General features: G+C 43.1%; 1 protein-coding gene across 8 annotated transcripts in view; it reads right to left on the reverse strand.

Moving 5' to 3' along the window:
• Positions 1-17,403, reverse strand: part of SPTBN1 (spectrin beta, non-erythrocytic 1) — a 139,585-nt gene that overhangs the window by 68,005 nt on the left and 54,177 nt on the right. The window contains exon 1 of one of the 8 annotated variants that reach the window (XM_074578626.1): positions 12,359-13,161. The exons of the other annotated variants lie outside the window; for them this stretch is intronic. Within the exon in view, the coding sequence (XP_074434727.1) occupies positions 12,359-12,467 (109 nt within the window). The 5' untranslated portion in view covers positions 12,468-13,161. Of the gene's footprint in view, positions 1-12,358; positions 13,162-17,403 lie in introns of those variants that run through there. 8 annotated transcript variants of the gene reach the window in all.

The raw sequence follows: 17,403 nt of genomic DNA on the forward strand, positions 1-17,403 counted from the left end.
AAACTGCTAATAAGAAGTATTAGAGGAAAAATCCCTAATCTTCTCTGGCTCTAATCTGCAAACCCATCATGCAGAGCTCCAGCTGAAGTCCTGGAGTAGTCGTCTTTTGAGACTGGCAGAACTGATGCCTTCACCTGTTACTTGCTTATGAAAAGCTCCAGAAAACTGACCCACAATGTAAACTTTAACACATACATTCCAATCAGTCACTCTGCATATTATTAAAGTTCTTTTGTAAGAAATCCACGTGGTAATTAAAAAAAAAAAAAAAAAAAAAAATCTTTCTTTCCACGCCATACCTTATTTCTTGGGACTTTTCCTGCTGCTTTGTTTGATTCCAACCCAAAGGTCATTTACTGATCTGCTCTGTGGGACAATGTGGCATGCTTAAGCAAAATCATTTTAGCCTCTGGAATTATGCAAGAGTCGGGGGAAAAAGATACCTTTCCAGCACAGTACTTCCTGCCCACGTAATAACCTTCAAAGCAGTACCAGAAAAAAAAAGAACCTTTGTTTGAAACTCTCAAAGATCTCTCTGAGATTTAAAAGTGACGCAAATTTGAAGGAATTTGCTGGGTAAAATTATACTCTTAACACCTTAAATGTGTATCTTCATCCAGAAACATCACTTGTTTTTCTAGTCTTAAAAGCGGACTTGTGAGTCGTACGGATTGTGCAATGCATTGACTACACAAACTGAAAAGCTCTGCATGGGTACAAAGGTGCGGCTTCTGTCGAAGCTATCCATGAGAGCGCCCAGTAATTTACCTTCACTTACTTACTTTAATTTTTAGCACACTGAGAAAATTAAGTGCCAAACGTCATCAGCTCAGCATAATCAGTGTAAGAAGCACCTCCTGAGCAAAGTCATTTTACTGATGCCTCCTTAATCACATCGTACATGGGCTCTGTATTCTGGGCTTTCCCCTCCCTCAAAATGTGAAACAGTGGTGCTGTTTTGTTTTTTTAAAAAAAAGAATAGTCTATGAAATATAGCAAGTAATAAAGGAAACGCAGAGCACAAGAACTTCTGAAACCTAATTGTCTGATTAATGCTCCCAATTGTCTGTTAACGTAATATTAATGTCATTAAAAATAATTCAGGAATTGCACGTTTGCCTTATATATGTGAACAGGCTCTTTGAACTAAGATTATTTGCGTGCTTATACTCATCTTACACCCCTTCATAGCCAAATCACACAGACACACGTGTATACGGGCATGAAAATGCATTTATGGTATCTTACACTGGCTGTGTGTGCCTTATTTGTGTGTTCCCAAAGCCTGAGACATGACAACTCACTGATTTTCAGGTCTCCAAGCTTACGGTCACATTTCAGCCTAACTCAAATACACAACACATTTATGCATAAGAAAAAGCTCCATGAACACACTTCTGAATATGAAGACCACAGTGACCTGCAGCTAGTGCCAGGGAAATGCTTTTAAACTTGACAACCGGAGCTAAACCAGAAGGGAGGGCTGATTTATGTAACGCAGAAAACAAAAGGTGTCCTGGCATTGTGTAGTTCAAAAACTTACACTTGAAAACTGCAAGGAACTGGCTGGGGTCAACCATGCTCATGGAGACGGGAGGAGAGGGTAAAGGACAGCCCCATACCCAGCCCACTGAAGTGGGTACTGCGGAGATCACACCACCTTGTCCGGTCACTTTATTTATTAAGGAAAAAGAAGGGGGGGGAAACGTCCCTCCTCAGCTGCTGATTTATTCTGCCCTGCTGCAACTGGCAGGTGCTGGTCTCAGCCCTGCCGTACCCTGCCAAGAGACTGCAGCTCTCCTCGAGCCAGTGCAGAACTACGCTACATCTCTGCGGATGACACTGCTGCCAGGACATGCTGGACAGCTAAAGATTTTACATATTAGGTGTCCTTAAGTGTTGTCTGTTCTCCAGCACAACTTGCATCTGCTTTTATTTAGAAAAAAAAAGTATCTGCAGTGAGGAACTGGCTGGAACACGGCCGGCCCCAGGCGCAGAGGATACATAAGCATCTTTCAAGTGGCACAGAGCATCATTAGCATCAATGAGCTGGCAAACATCAGAGCAACTTGCCTGTTAAGAGCAAATGTTCCAGGAAATAAGGATTTCTGTAATGGGGATTTGATAATATACCCTATCAGGCATCGTTATTAAGATATTTATTTCAGGGGAGAGAGAGAGAAGGATTTAATAATATGTGAGCAGTGGCAGACGTATGGAAAAGACATGCCATAACTTCCATGTCTTGCTCTGTGAACTCCTTCCGTAATGACTTAGGCAACAGCTATGAACAATCATGTCCAGGTGCAGCCAGCACATAATCTGCTATTACAGGCTGCTGGATTAACAGTGCACCTGTAGAAGTGGCAGTGGCCAGGACATCACTTAGGGAACAGTCAGGCAATTGTCTAGGGGGCATCACCAATTTTCTAAAACGACTTCCTTGTCACATGAAACACACCTTCCTGTTACCAGGTGAGAGCATGAGGATGAAACGCAACTCGCAGCCTCCAGGGCGAACACAGCCTGTGAAGACAGAAGGAGGGGATGGGGTGCAATTCACCTCTGAGAAAGCACATACAGTTCTGCAGCCATAGTTGTACTAGTTCCCGATGCCCTTTCCTTCTCTTCTGGGCTCAAGATTAGAGCCTCGATCCAATTAGACTTCATCCACTTAAAGGAAGAACCAACACGTACCCCATGGCTTTTGTCAGCACCTCCAGCCCCCACGCGCAGGGGCACAGCACAGCCCCCTGGGCACAGCGGGTGAGAGCGGGTGCACCCACCTGCGCTGTGGGTGCAGGCACTGCCATGCCAAGGAATTATTTTTAGTTAAACCACTCAAAGCACTTAGCGTTTAAAGGCAGGGTTAACCCAAATTATTGAACTCCCCATGCATCAGAATAACAGAAAGGTCAGAAGTTCAGAATGCAACCAACATCTGATGCTTCTAGACACCTCCCCTATTTATTCAGAGCCTTACTTAATTGCCATTCCATAATCGGCTGTTACTCATGTTAAATTGCAATCAAAGTACAGTCACATCCGCAGTTTCAGAGCAGTCTCTTTCATTATATTGCCAGACAATTCGGAAAAGCTGAAAAGAGGAACACACCCTGAAAAAAATGGCCGTTGCACTACCAGAGCAAGTCTAGTTTCCCTGGAAATAACCATGGAAAGACACTAAACTAGATGCAGAATTAATTATTACCCAAAGCAAACCAAAGTTAGTTGACTATAGGTGAGACAGTCATGTTTTCACTTTCATTTTTCCTGGAACCAAATCATAATCAGATCATATTTTCAAACACTGGAAACACTGCCTGGACAAAATGAACACAAAGAACTGGACTTTGGGGTTTTCTGGAAGGGGAAGACTGAACCCAACATACAGCGTCAGTGTGGAGAAGCTGAAACCAAAGAGGAGTTGTTACTTGAGAAGAATGCAGGAGCAGGCCTGAATTTGAGAGACAAAATTCCACAAGCGAGTCCCTCAGCGCTGCACCACAGTGCAATTTCATTGCCTTTAACAGGGCTGCCTTGGTTTAGATTATCTGAGAAGAGGGCTCTGCTGATATTGGCTGATTTTCTGAAGAGTTTGCCAAGCCATTAAGTTAAATTTAGATATCTTTATTAAAGCCTAGAGGTTTTTTTCCAAGAAAAATCTGAGCAGCCAGCATTTATTTTGTTCAGATAAACTCTTAAATCTCCTTGTAACAACACGTTGTTTTGTTTAATCTTTGCAGGCATAAGGCCACTCCTTGCTTGTGCTTAGAGTGCTGTGGTAATACGGTTAATTTTTGTACCTTGCCACCATACTTTCTTCACTGCCTCTTTGGTATGCAATTCTCCAGCTCTTCTGCCTGAAAACTCAGTTCCGACAGAACTAAAACAGACAAGGAAACTTAAAGAAAGTAACCCCCAAACTAAAAACAATCCTCAGAAACACATGCCTGGCCATTTTCGCAATATCCACGGCAGATATATTTGCAGTTTCTGCAAGGGACAACAAATATGATTCCTGTGCAATGACATTTGAGGTGATACTTTTCCTGTTTGCTAACATAGGAAGTACTTGATAGCGGCAAATGAGAAAACGTATTTATGACCTCCTGCCTCCTCCAACAACCTTAATACAGTTTTACTAAAAACAGTGCAGGATTGCGCATTCTACCGATCACACAACAAACAGAAAACTGACCCCACCCCGTCCAGTGTGAGTTTGTCGTGTATGTGTAACTGGGCCTGTGTTTTCAAGAGTTCCAGCTCATTATTTTCATGAACAAACTAAACTTGACTGAACATGGAATTATCAGCATTTCCAGCTATCTCATGAAAAGGCCGCCTGGTAATGCCAGCTCTTTCACAAGACCTTTGAAAAGCCATGAGCGTGGCCCCTATACTATGCCACAGTGACTGCCTGCGTGCCTGCTGAACTGTACTATTCCCCTCAAAAACTGAAGGGCCTTTCTCTTTAAGCTTCTTTCTGAGTGAAACAGTGGGGCATTCAGCACGGCTACGAGACTGGTTAATATTAGTTTGGCTACAGTAGTTCTCTTTCAACAAAAGAGGCTCTCAGCCCGGGATACCCCGTTCCAGCAGCAAGTGTACAAGGTCTTTTGTGTCAACGTGGGCTCTCCCTGCCATCACGACCTTAAGACTCCACATCAAAAGTCACAAGCATGAGTGGTCACCATCCCCTTTGTTTTTTCTCCTCTGAAAGAAATGCAAGGATTCAGCTGTATGCGTTTTTAGGAGCAGCAAGCAATTTTAGGCTCACACGCCCTCCTTAATTACATGCAGGCTATCACAAAGGACAGTAAGGCCAGAATTACTTTGGGCGCTAACTATGTTCAGTATGTGAATGAAATTATGTGTTCAAAGCTGAGTTAAGAGCAAGGCCCTCCTCCCCAAAGCACCCCTGCTCCCAATGGGTAGGGAGCACAGAAGTAATTCTCTGCTCCTGCTTGCCAGGCCACCACCTTATTCTTATTGTACTGAATTTCAGAATTTCTGCTGGAATGCAGAATAATCCATGAGTTTCTCACTCCCTCCACGAATGACCTTTACTTTGAAAGGACTAATTTTGAGTTGGGAGAGAAGTTGTTTCCCTGATTACTTACTAAACAATTTTCATCTTTGGAGTCATTACGTCACTTCACTTGGACGATGACACCGGGGAAAGGAGCGTTACCTGCCAGCCCCAGATATAAATTTCCAAACGAAATTCCAGGTTTGATCTCTTGTGTGAAGAGCAAAGCAGATCCTAAACCACCTTATTTATTTTATTCTATCTCCTTCACCACAGCTTTTAAAGTTAACAGAGACTAATTCCTAATATTTGGCTGAACAGTTTTCACAAACCTGTCTATTCAATTAAGATAATTCATTTTCACATAAGGAAAAATTATATCATTGTCATACCCCGCTACTTAGTAGCTGATACTTAATACTTCACAATTCAACTTAAATAGGCACAAAAAGCCATCAGAGCTGTCAGTAATCAAATACTCTTTCAATGAATTCTTACATGAAATTCAGACTCTGAGCAGACGCGTTGCACCCACAAACCCCAAGTCCTGTGATGGGCTAGCACAGAAGAGTAGTTTAGTACAGGGGATAGGAAACGGGGATTTTGTGAATCACGTTGCACATCTGTAATCTGATTTTCTTCACCGTTTCTTCTTAGCTCAGGTAGCATTTCATCCACTTTAATAGTCAAAGCATGCACCCAACAGAAAGACAGAAAGAAACAAAGACGAAAAAGGAGGAAATCACAAAAGAGATCTGATAAAAAACTCAGGAATGAAAGCCTACCATTGTTCTGGTTTTTTATCACCACTTTCATCTCTGTCCGTAGTCTTTTTTTATTGCCCTACTTTCCACAGAAGTTAATGGCAAAACCCACAATCAATTTGAATAGGGCTCTTGGATAGGAAAAATATTTGGAATAGGAGCATGTACTCCTACGTGGTTACAACATGCCTACAAAACGTAAGGACAGTCTGTGACATTTAGCTTATTTGAGCCATCCAATGCAGAAACACAAAAAAGCCAGTTCCTGTGCTAGCACAAATGGCTGCATTTCCAGTTTTGCAGAGCTACAGGGATTTACACCAGTTAAGAACACCACACAAATCATTTTACTGTTCTAACTCTGGCAACAGATCACCCCCAGGGTATTCAAAATACCTTACTGTCCCATGTGAAAATATCTGCTTACAAGCTTTCTTTACTTCACAATTTCAGAGACACAAAAAGTACACCAGAATTGCCCTTTTTTTAAACAAAATTATGCTCCAGAGCCGAGAGTCTTCTGTTTTAAAATGAAGTTTCTTATGTACATAGCTAAAAAACAAATATTACAAACATAACCTAAACTGAAGAGAACAAGACTACAGAAAACCTGAGGCAACAGCTCCGAGTTGTGAATTTTCACAGTTATTTCAGTGAGTAGCCAAATCCAATTTAAACGTTTACTTTTTCTACTCTATCAACACTGACCGTATTAGCAGAAATACCTTACCCTGTGCTCTTTGAACTTGCTTACAGTATCTTCACAAATATCAGAACCCGTAACCAGAAACGGTAAAATTCTGGAAATTTTAAAGACACAAAAGAAATTTCAGAGCTTTTTCAAAGAGAAAGCAGGAATTTGAGACAAAATGTTGTTTTCAGTAGCTATGGGTTTCTCAAAATCTAGTTTATCTAGCAGTAACGATGGAATTGCCATACGGTCCTGAATAACCCTTCAAACAGCGAAACTACAAAATAATGTTAGACTTTATTTCTCACTGTTCATGCTGAAATAAAGCATTTCACAAGAATTTTCTGTTATGTTTTCCTCAAAAATCTCATATTTAGTTTTGTGGGGGGTTTAGTAATATCAGGATTGGGAGAGAATGGGAGCAAAGGGTTTGAATGCTTTTTTTAAGCTCCTGGGTGTTTTTGAAGATTATCCTTCACAGACAAAACTAATAGAGAACCTTCTGCAAAACCTTCTTCCATGGGTTTGCTATACATCATCTACACAAAAAATTTAGAAGTGTGGAGACCAAGTTAGGTAGTTTATGTGTAATAAAATTAACAGACAATATGTGTGGTCACCGAAACATGGCTTTCACTTCTGGCTGTGCTCACCTCATCAGTTCCTGTCCGAAGGAAGGGCATGAAACACAGGTTCCCTGTCCCCTGATGCAGTATTTAGGACTAGGAATAAATAACGGTGTCTGTGTGTCGTTCCACAGCTTCTACAATGTAGCTGTGGGCTTTTCCTTCTGTAAAGGGCAGAAATGATCCAGCAGCCCTAAGTAGCCCTGTGTCACTGTGAAATCTCTGCACCAGTTCTGTGCTACAAGGGGATGTGCAAAGAGTTTAAATTCGACCGGTTTGGTTTATGTGTAGGCAAATACAAGTCCTAGCAAGTGATTTACTAGAACTGTCCATTTTAATGAAGAACCTGGACATGGTAGTTCCAACACTTTCCCAGTCATTTCCTCCACGTTAAATCCCTAAATTATATACTCAATTAGGTGGCAAGATCACTTTCAAACCTGCACATTTGAAATACTTCTAGACAAGACAACACTCTCACCAATATTCAGCTACCATCTTTGTTTCAGATGGCTAAAACAGCCCTAAAACTGCGTCTAGGATTCAGGTATGTTTACAAGAATCTTTACACTGGAAAGAATAAGGGCCAGCTATCACAGAAATGCACGTTCAGAACACTGCATTTTCAGATCACTTAAAAACTCTGCAAATCTGACAGGGCTCCCAACCACGTAGCTTGTGCTCATCTGTTTCCCAAAACCAGAAGACTGAAGTATGCTGTGACACATGCAGGCCTTGGAACAGTTGCAGACAGCAGAAAATCAAGCAAAATTTGCCACCAAAGTATTTGCAACTTCAGCGGATCTGACAGGATGAAAAAGAAAAATCCATGTAAACCAGACACATTTCATCTGGGATGAAACTCAGCCTCCCCGCAGCATTTCACCTTTAACAGAAATTACCATGACAAGAAATGCCAGTGATCAATTTGGTAGACAAAGTAGGATGTCCTTCAGTTCGCTAATCACCGCCTGTAGCTATGCAGGTCCCTGCTCGCAAGAGACTGAAATCCTTTAAAAGGTAAATCTTACAACAAGGAAGACGGCTGTTGAAACTGGCTTTTCAAAGGGCGCCCACTAACTTCAGAGGATCCTGGGTGCAGCAGAAGATCTCATTGCCCTAGTGCAGGACAGTCCTTGAGCAACTCCTACAAACTTGTCAGTTTGCAGTGGGAGCTCCCTGCTTATCCTTGGGCATAGGCAGGGATTTGGGGATAAGATTTTCTTGCAGGAAAAGCTGTGGGGAAGCCCTGCTTCAGAATAGAAAAACAATCAGGAACATTTTCCCGCAGCCTGGATGGGAACCAATCTATGCATACGGATCCCTGTATTATCAAAGCCGATTATCATTGACTACTTAAAAATAGAAACTCTGCGTCTATCTTTTCATGCCAAACTGGAACCTAGACCAACCCTACTCAGGTCATTGCAGATCCAAGTATTACACAGCCAAGAAGTTCCCCTACCAAAGGGCACTGCTCTCAGAGCAAGGTTTTTGCCCCAGACACCCAAGATACTCATTCAGTCATGCAACTGCATTTTGTTTTCCGGTGCAGGTAGTATCAAGTAGCCATAGTTGGTCTTTCACCCCCATGAAACAGGGTTCAGAATTGATCTAAAGCTGGCTTAAAAACCTCTGATGGCAAAGACAGCTTACCTTTCCTACAGGGTTATTCCAGCGGTCACTACATTAGGTGTCCAGTTTTTCAAACCATACCATGGCTCAAAAGTAGTAATAAAATAAAGGCACTTCCACCCAGGCAGCCTGGTCACCAAAACACATTAGGTTCCCACTAAAACTGAAGTTTCCAATCTGACATGCAGCATTGAAAAAATAAAATCGAGATGTACCACACAGCAGGGTGGCATCACAGTGCTCCTTTGAAAGCTGGCTTTCCTCTGGGGATTTATCAGGAGCACAGATCTAGCTCGTCCCCATCCCCCAGGATTTCACATTTGTAATTACCACTGGCAATTTCACACCTAGGGCACCACCTTAGAGCTGAGACCCAACTTTCCAATTACACTGCAGGAGTCGACAAAGTCACCAAGCTACTAAATGCCAGAAACGTTAATAAATACCACGCTGTCCTGTTAACCAGGCGGGAAGGAGCCCAGGCGCAGTGATGATAGCTGCTTCTCTGGGCTGGTGGCAGCTTCCCTGTGGCACTGACACTCACGGCCTTCATGATACAGCCGCAGGGATCTCCTTCTGAATTCCTGACTTGCATTAACCTCTTCCTGCCAACTCCTACAACCGCACCGAGCCAATCCACAGGATCCTGCCACGTTAATGCAGCACGGATGACATATCTGGTTTGCTTTTCATTTAATTCCTCAACCGAGCAGGACGAATTTTCTCCACTGACGTACCCTGCACAAGCTACATGGCAATGCGTTTTCCACAAACAAGTTTTGGGGTCCTGCCTTTACTTGCAGATAGCTACTCCAGCTCTGCAACACGATCCCTTTCTACTTAACAAATGGCCATGAGAACCAAAACTCCACACCTAGGTTTAAGATGACAGCAACCACTGATACTATCTCTCACTTACCGTTTCAGGACTGGGTGAACGAACCTTAATAAGAACTTACTCAAACTTAAAAAAGGAAACAGAATTTGCTGAAGCATTTTTCTCCTAAAACCTGAGCTGACATTCTCACGAGCAAGCGCAAGGACTGAGGTATGCTAAACGTCTTGATTATCATGCACAAGACTTGAGGGTTTCTTTTGACAAAAAGACAGCCTTGATTCACTTGTACCAGTGTCTTCTGTCATGTCCTGCTTCACTCTGGCCCATCAAGGCAAACGAGAGCTGGGATTTCCTGCAAGGTGACCCTTCCCAGGTGCAGGAGGAGCCAGTCTGGTCCCTTTACTGTAGTCCCACGACTTGCACAGGCTTCACACCCTAGTGGGACAGGGCTGGAAAATCTGCTTTAAATGCTCCACAATCATCGTCAAGTTGAACAACAGAGTTTCCTTACAATCACCACTTCAAGGCATGTAAAAGAGGTGAAATGCAGGAGTGCCTAGGTATCACTTATGATGTGAACTTGCTTTGACCCCAGCAATTTGGGGCAGAATTAGGTTGGTTCCTCTTTTCTTCTCATGTGAAGCTACCAGTGCCCAAATTTAGTGTGTTGTCTATCTTAGGAAAGAGCAGATCAGAGAGTTGTCCTGTACCCATTGCTGATTCACACTTCTCCTTTGTCCAAGGCCTGAGTACCTGCTCTGTTATTTTAGTCAAACAATATTAAAACAATATTTAGTCGAAACAAAATATTATAGTAAACTCATCCTTGCTGGGTCTGTGTCTGGATGCACTGAGCAATTCCCAGTGCCACAGAACACCCAGGGTTTTCATCAGAGCCTTCTAGCAAGAGGACAAGAATCACCTCGAAATTTTATAACTACAAATTAACGACTTTTTAGATATTCTTCATACAAAGAGCCATTACTCCAAGGAAAGACACCTTCTGTGTCAGCAGAGTTAAGCCACTCCCTTTACAGCACATAATATTTTGTATGGTTATTTAGCATTTCATGGAGTATCTAGTATGTAATTTAAAACATTTCCTGTACTGAAGGTCCACCCTGAACAAGATCATCGGCAGCACTATTTTTCAAGCCTGTCCACCTTCTCTGCAATGCAAGTAAACAGCTATGGGATGGTTTACTGCGAAGTCCCTCCTTACCCCTGCAGAAGAATTCACTGCATTTTACCTCTTTTGTTAGAGGAAACTGCAGTACATTTAGGAAGAGCATTGCAATTATTTTTTTTTAAGTCAACAGAGTGCATTCCACTGAAGAGAAAACTCACTTTCTGTGCTTTCCTCTTTCACTGTGATGTAAACACACAGATAATGGATTCCTGAAGCAGTGACCCTGAAAATGATAAAATCTGCCTTCTTTAGACTGCTAACTCAACCAGCAAGGAAAGAGGCGTGAGCCCGTGTTTTTTTTCCAGTGCCACAAACTCACCTCGTTCTTTTTAAAGCCAGTACCGCAGTCTAAGATCTGACAGATGTCCAAGATAAAGCCTCTAACTTATTCCCCGGTGTGCAAGTTCGGAGCCTGGATTTTCCATGCCTTGCCTGAGGAATGTCTATGTTGCCAGTGTTTAACATGCTGTCCATGTCAGTTTACAAGATAAACAAAGTACTATGTATGAAAGATTTTTTTTTTTTCTCCCTCTTTATGCCAACAAATAGGAACGTTCTTTGCACTAACCAGGCTCTTCCTCCCTCTCTGACAGCAACCACAGGACCACACTTGTGGCACAGACCAGAGTAAAATAAGAAACATGCACAGAAGGGCTGAACTTCACTGTACTCAGGCTGCTTTGGGATTATTTATGGCGTCACGTGGATGTAGAGGAGGAGGAGGAGGTTTGGTTTTCGTTAAGAATTCTTTTTTATTTTGAAACTGTAATGTTATATTTCATTCATCCCTGGGACATGCCTTACACAGAGAAAGAGCAGAGCTTGTTTTACCCCGTCTGAGGCAGAAAGATGCTGGGCACAATCCTCCTCCGCTGCACTGCTAATAATCTGGGTTTCCAGCACAGGTCAGAGGCCTACCCTTTAGAGAGCACACAGCCATTCCCCAAAAGAAACGTCTGTTTTTCTCACACAGATAGAGAATTTAATGGGAAGACATCAAAGGACATTCTCCCCGTCTAAAACCGGAGTAATACAAAATGAAGAAAATTGGGAATGTTAAAGCGCGTGAATGCTTTCTCAGAGATCTGCTATGACATAAGCGAATTAATTCTTTTGGAAATTATGCATTTAAAGCAGTTAAGCCACCCACCTTTACAGGAAGTACACAGGGAGTTAGAAAGCGCTCTCACGCTGCAAACTGCTCCGAAACAAAGCTAGGATTTTATGCTTAATTTCCAGAGTTATGACTGTATTTTATTTAAGGATAGAATAAATAGAAAGACTACTTCCTCACTCTCCCCTTTATTATTCGAAGTGACTTTGTCTTGGTTAGTCCTCATGTGTAATGCTGAGTGGCTCAAGGGTTGGACACGCATCTTAACGCTGTGTAAGACTGAGGACTCCTTCAGAGAGATAAAAGGCACACAGTATCTCTTAAAAGAACACAAAGCTTTTTCCTATAGCACCACTTTTAGCCTCTCTCATTAACAGCTTGATGCAAGGAAAACAAGCCCAGACTAACGCGTTTACAGGGATCATACCATAGCAACACCTACAAAAAAAAAAAACCAGCGCAGGCTTACCTTGTAACTGCTTGAATCTTCCTTCTAACTGGTTATAGTTATACGGCACCTGAGCTGCATATCCTGGGGACAACGGCCCGGGCATACTGGTTGATTTTTGTAATTCCATTTACAGGTAACACAGGGGTACGATGAACTGCAGCATAAAGGAACCACAGGTTTTTCTACCATACATCCAAGTAAATCCCAGCTTTCCCGGTAGTTTGGCTTCAGTCCCTAGAGAAAATGCTCTCACTGAGCCCTAAGTAAACAGCAGTTTCGGTTCAAAATCCAGGAGTGTGGATTGGTGATAAGCTGTCTGTAACAGATTCAAACTTAAAGCACCATGAGGGTTGGGTTTTTTTCTCCCCTGCTCCACCACAGGCAACTCTCAACTGCTCGAATCCAGTTTCAAATACTTGCCCGACTCCGTCAAAACTGAATCAAACAAAAGCAAGGCTGCGATTCAGCCAAAAGTAAAAGCAGCATGGAGCCACGCGCTGCCGTCCTTGCCAGCACTTCCAGGAGCCTCGCACACCTCAGACCTTTCTGCTGGTTTGTAATATAATCAGCAGCCGCCGGGGTGTGGGCTGATGTCACTTGATTACCATACAGCATGGTGGAGGAAATGAAGGCTGTACCAAGGGCAAAGGGGCGGCGGAGCAGGGGAAGGAAGAGCGGGATGGCTCGTGTAAAGCTGCAGCAAGTTCTTCCGCTGGGTGCAGCCCACTCACCCCGAGCGGCAAGGTGGCAGCGGGCTCCTCAGCCCTCTGCTCCCCCCCAACGCTGCCGCGGCCACAGCAGACGGTGGTATCTTCCTGAGCAAAGCTGGTGGAATTACAATCTTTTGTTAAGAGCCTCATGTAACGGAAAAGTGTCAGATCACTATCACATGAAAAGGAGGGCGCTTTTTCTTTATTTATCTGCAAGGCTGTTCACTCGAAAAAGTAACGCGCGCGCACAGAAGCGCTCATGCAGTGTTTAGCAACAGGCGAGGAGGACGCAGAAGGATGTACGCTCCAGCACACCGGGAACAAATGAGAGCTTTGTGAAAAGGTTCTTTAAACGGCCAATTCCTGTCGCTTCCTTTTACGCTACTTGTCAGTATCGAGGATTTTGACATTTCCTATGTATGTGGCTCCTTGCCGCGTTATCAGCGTGCTGGGTATTACTGCAAGATTAATGGTTGTCCGGGCTATGCGCTGGAGGGGGAGGGCTGTAACGTAAATAAGGATGCCTCGCCTCTGACTGGCACCGTGACACCCTGCTGAAATATAAATGTGCACAACAGCGGGGCTAGGTACTAGAAGTCAGTCAGACAGAGGATGTCAGTTTTCCCTCAGAGGCCCAAGCTCCTAGCCCTGATGCATAAGTGAAATTAAAAGGTCAACTCCACATTCAAATTCTCAGGATGCAGCAATTGCCTGTTCATTTTTAAAACTGCTGATAACGTTCACACAAATGTTTTCTCTTTTTTTTTTTTTTTCTTTTCTTGCATTTCCAAATTCCTTTCCAATGGAATCCACGTTCTCTTCTCCTCCCACTCTGTCCCCTCATTAAACATTTCAAAATGTTGCCTTTGTTTTGATACTGATGACAAGGTTTTAGTCATATAGTAATTTATTTGAGGGCAATTTCTGCGGTAGAAGCTCAGCCCACTCCCACTGACTTCCTACAGCCCTAGCTCCTGCTAGGCATAAGGTGGAAATTCAGCGCACCATTACCAACACACCGGTGAACACACGTGCAAGAAGTCCAACCACGAACACTGCTAATTTAGGGAGAAGTGATGGAAGTCAACACTTCCCAAATGAAGCTGGGGTTTCCAAAAACATACGGACTGTTGAAAACGCCTGGCACGTTGCTCCTGTGGTCATAAATACACTTAAGAGATTTATGGCTTTCAACTATATTGTTTTACTTAAAACAACAACATAGCTCTAGTCCAGAGTTGCTTATATTGATACAGTAGGGCTTTTACTTGCGTATTTCAGTGAACCCCTTTACATCAATATAACTGTATTTACACAAGACTTCTGGTGCTACAGCAGACCTCAAGTAGAGCTTTTGAAAGCTGGCCTTCAATCTTTTCAGCACTACCTAACGCTTGTGCCACTAAAGATGATTCAAGCTAGATGTCACAGTGTCGGGGAAGAGAGCGATTGTCCACAGGGGCAGCCAGAACACTGCTGTGCAGGGGCCAAGGTCCTGCAGGCTTCTGCCTTAGAAGCGTGTTTGCAAGGCGAAAGGGGGGGATCTGAGGAAGCACCTGCACTTGCTGCTGCAGCAGGCAGGATGCTGCTCTCCAGACAACACAATGCGTTGATGTGGCACGGCCAGTCCCCCTTTCCTCCTAAACCTTTCCCCAATAATCTTTGTACAGCCGGGTGTCCCTCCAGCATGCAGGGACCCACATGCTGCCATTGCGGCCATAGGATTTCCTGGCTGGAGTGGGAGGGAAGAAGGGCAACACAAAAATTTACAGGAAAGGCTCCAAAATTTACAGGAACAGAGCTCGGTAAACTGAGCCGTTAATATAGAAATGCAAACTCCCCCAAAGCTCGAGGAGCGCGTTTTACCCAACACACAAGTACAGGCTTATTTCCGTCACAAAATTTCTCCCGGCAGCTTTCTGCCAACGGCAGCTTTTGCCTGCGATGCCTGACCTATGTTACAATTAAACAAAACCCTTCCCCTGGAGAGCAGGCAGGCAGCCGGCAGGCATATCAGCTCATTACTGTCCCACCTTGAGCAAACAGGTGTTGCTATGCGAACTGAGACGGTAAAACTAAAGTCCGAGTGTCTGACAGGAGAGCTGGAGCATTTTTAAGACCATGAAGGCCATAAATCAGGAGCCAGGAACTTTTCCCCAGCTGAAAGCTTTCCCAACACCTTTGGCTGCCGACACACTAATGCGCGTGGCCATTATTAAAAAATATTAAAAAGTAAAATATTACAAAAGCAAAACATTAAAAACTAAAAATAATCATTTGGGTTTGACCCATATAAAAGACAGACTGGCTTTCACCACCCAGTCATAAAACAACGCCACATACACGAGTTACCCTTCAGATTGTCCCCTGTGGGATGACTGAATCTGGTAAGCTTAGATCCCCAAGAAATACTGAACAAAAGTTGGGGTTTGAGGGTTTTTTTTGTTCGTGTCTCTGCTCTGTCCCTCCCAATTCCAGCCTGCCCAATAGCACTAAATGCTACCTTAAAAAGAGAAGGAATTGCAGCAGGTATGGAGCAGTGCAGGCTGCATGGCACATGGGGGAAAGCCAAAGGGAAAGAATCTGTGTTTGACCTTATTTTGTTCAAGGTTTGAAAAACAGAGACAGAAGACCTTAACACGTGGAGACCTCGGCAGCGCTCACTGTGAAATTCTGACCCCATTTTAGCTGCCATCCAGGTTTGGCATTTGGGCTGAACAACAGCTCCCCAGGCAACAGATGTGACAGACTGTTAATGATGGTATCAGCTCCTGGGGATGGCCCTGATCGCCAGGTGCTGCTGGCTCACCTGCCAAAGCATTACTGCTGCTTTGCTGGGCCCCGGCATACATTTTGAAGGCTCCGCTTCACAGGTTGGTGGTAATTCAGTAGAAAGAGCAAAGCAAAATGGGGATCTGTCTGTATTTGTGAAACTCTACACTGTACCTAGGAAGGCTTCTTAAAAACGGGTGTCCTGCCAGTTCCCAGTTTTATTTGAGTCACATCAGTCCTAATATATTATTTTTGCCTTTGACTCAATTTAGTAAACCCAAGACCTGTTTACTGCCGTTATGTAGCAACGCATCAAATTGATTACAAGGCACTCGTATGCAAAGCCCTTTTTTATACCTGGTTTCTACTCATTTTCCCTGTTTCTCTAATTGACTAAGCCCTTGACAATACGAATTAGATAATATGTTATAGAGGGGAATTAATGTTTTGAAGGCCATATGTAACTTTTTGCACTGGTCCAAGTGTAACTTATCAAATCAACACAGCTTGAAACTCTCTATGGTATAATTCACCACTGATTATAGTGTTGGAGAAAAATAAGGGCCAAATCATGTATTAAGTTTAGTATATCAGGGATGAAAGGTTTTGTTGGGTTTTTTTTCCCCTCTAAATTTTGTTCTTACTTTTCTCCCATAGCTGTGAAATAATTTTTGCTTGCATTCTTCTCCCATAGTACTTGACTGGTAACGATGGCTTGCATTATTTGTGTACTTCTTAAGAGTAAATAAAAACGCAAATGATTATCCACTTAACCATAATGCAAAGTGTGACTTAGTTGACATGATCAGAACTTTGCAAAGCCTCAAGGAGAACAAGAGGTTGATTACAGTAACATTATGAATGTGCAAATAACATCTGGAGGCAGGTGTTTACCCCAGAACAGAAAATGATCTGTCCTGGGATCTGTCTTTACTCAGTTCTGAAAACTGCTGCTGAAATGAATGGGTTCCTACCACAAAGCTTCTTCTAAGGAAGAAACTAGTGTTAGACCTAGCAAAAATCACCATCCAAATTCCTAACCATCAATGTTTCTAAGATTGAACAAAACCATCACTTTTCTCAACCAAAACAAATCACTTTAAAAAAAAAAATCCTCAAAAAAAGTACAGACAAAAAAACCCTCTAAGAAATTCCTGGCCAAGGATCCAGTTCATAACTTTTTTTTGCAGAAGATAACTGGTAAGTGTGCAGGGTTAGTATTACTCACACGGCCTCGCTAGAATTGGAATGGCTAGAAATTCCCTGACAACCTCATCCATCCATCAGTCTACACTATCTGCCACTAATAAAGCCAACCCATCTTGGCTGGCTTTACTGGGTCGACAATGAAGACAGTACGTGCAGTGGACTCAATGTCCAAATCATGCCCACCCTCAAAATACATTCAACTTAATGCATATGTAAAAAAACCAAGAAAGCAATGCACAAAATGTTCCCTGGGTACCATAAAACAAACGCATGCCTTGTACTCTTGTGTTCTGAAAGAAAGATGCGATTTTACAACTTCATGAAAGAACATGATCTTTCTAGTGGGAAGCAGAATGCACGCCAGAGCATACA

This window comes from Larus michahellis, chromosome 3 (genome assembly GCF_964199755.1).
Source record: "Larus michahellis chromosome 3, bLarMic1.1, whole genome shotgun sequence".
Classification (NCBI taxonomy): Eukaryota; Metazoa; Chordata; class Aves; order Charadriiformes; family Laridae; genus Larus; species Larus michahellis.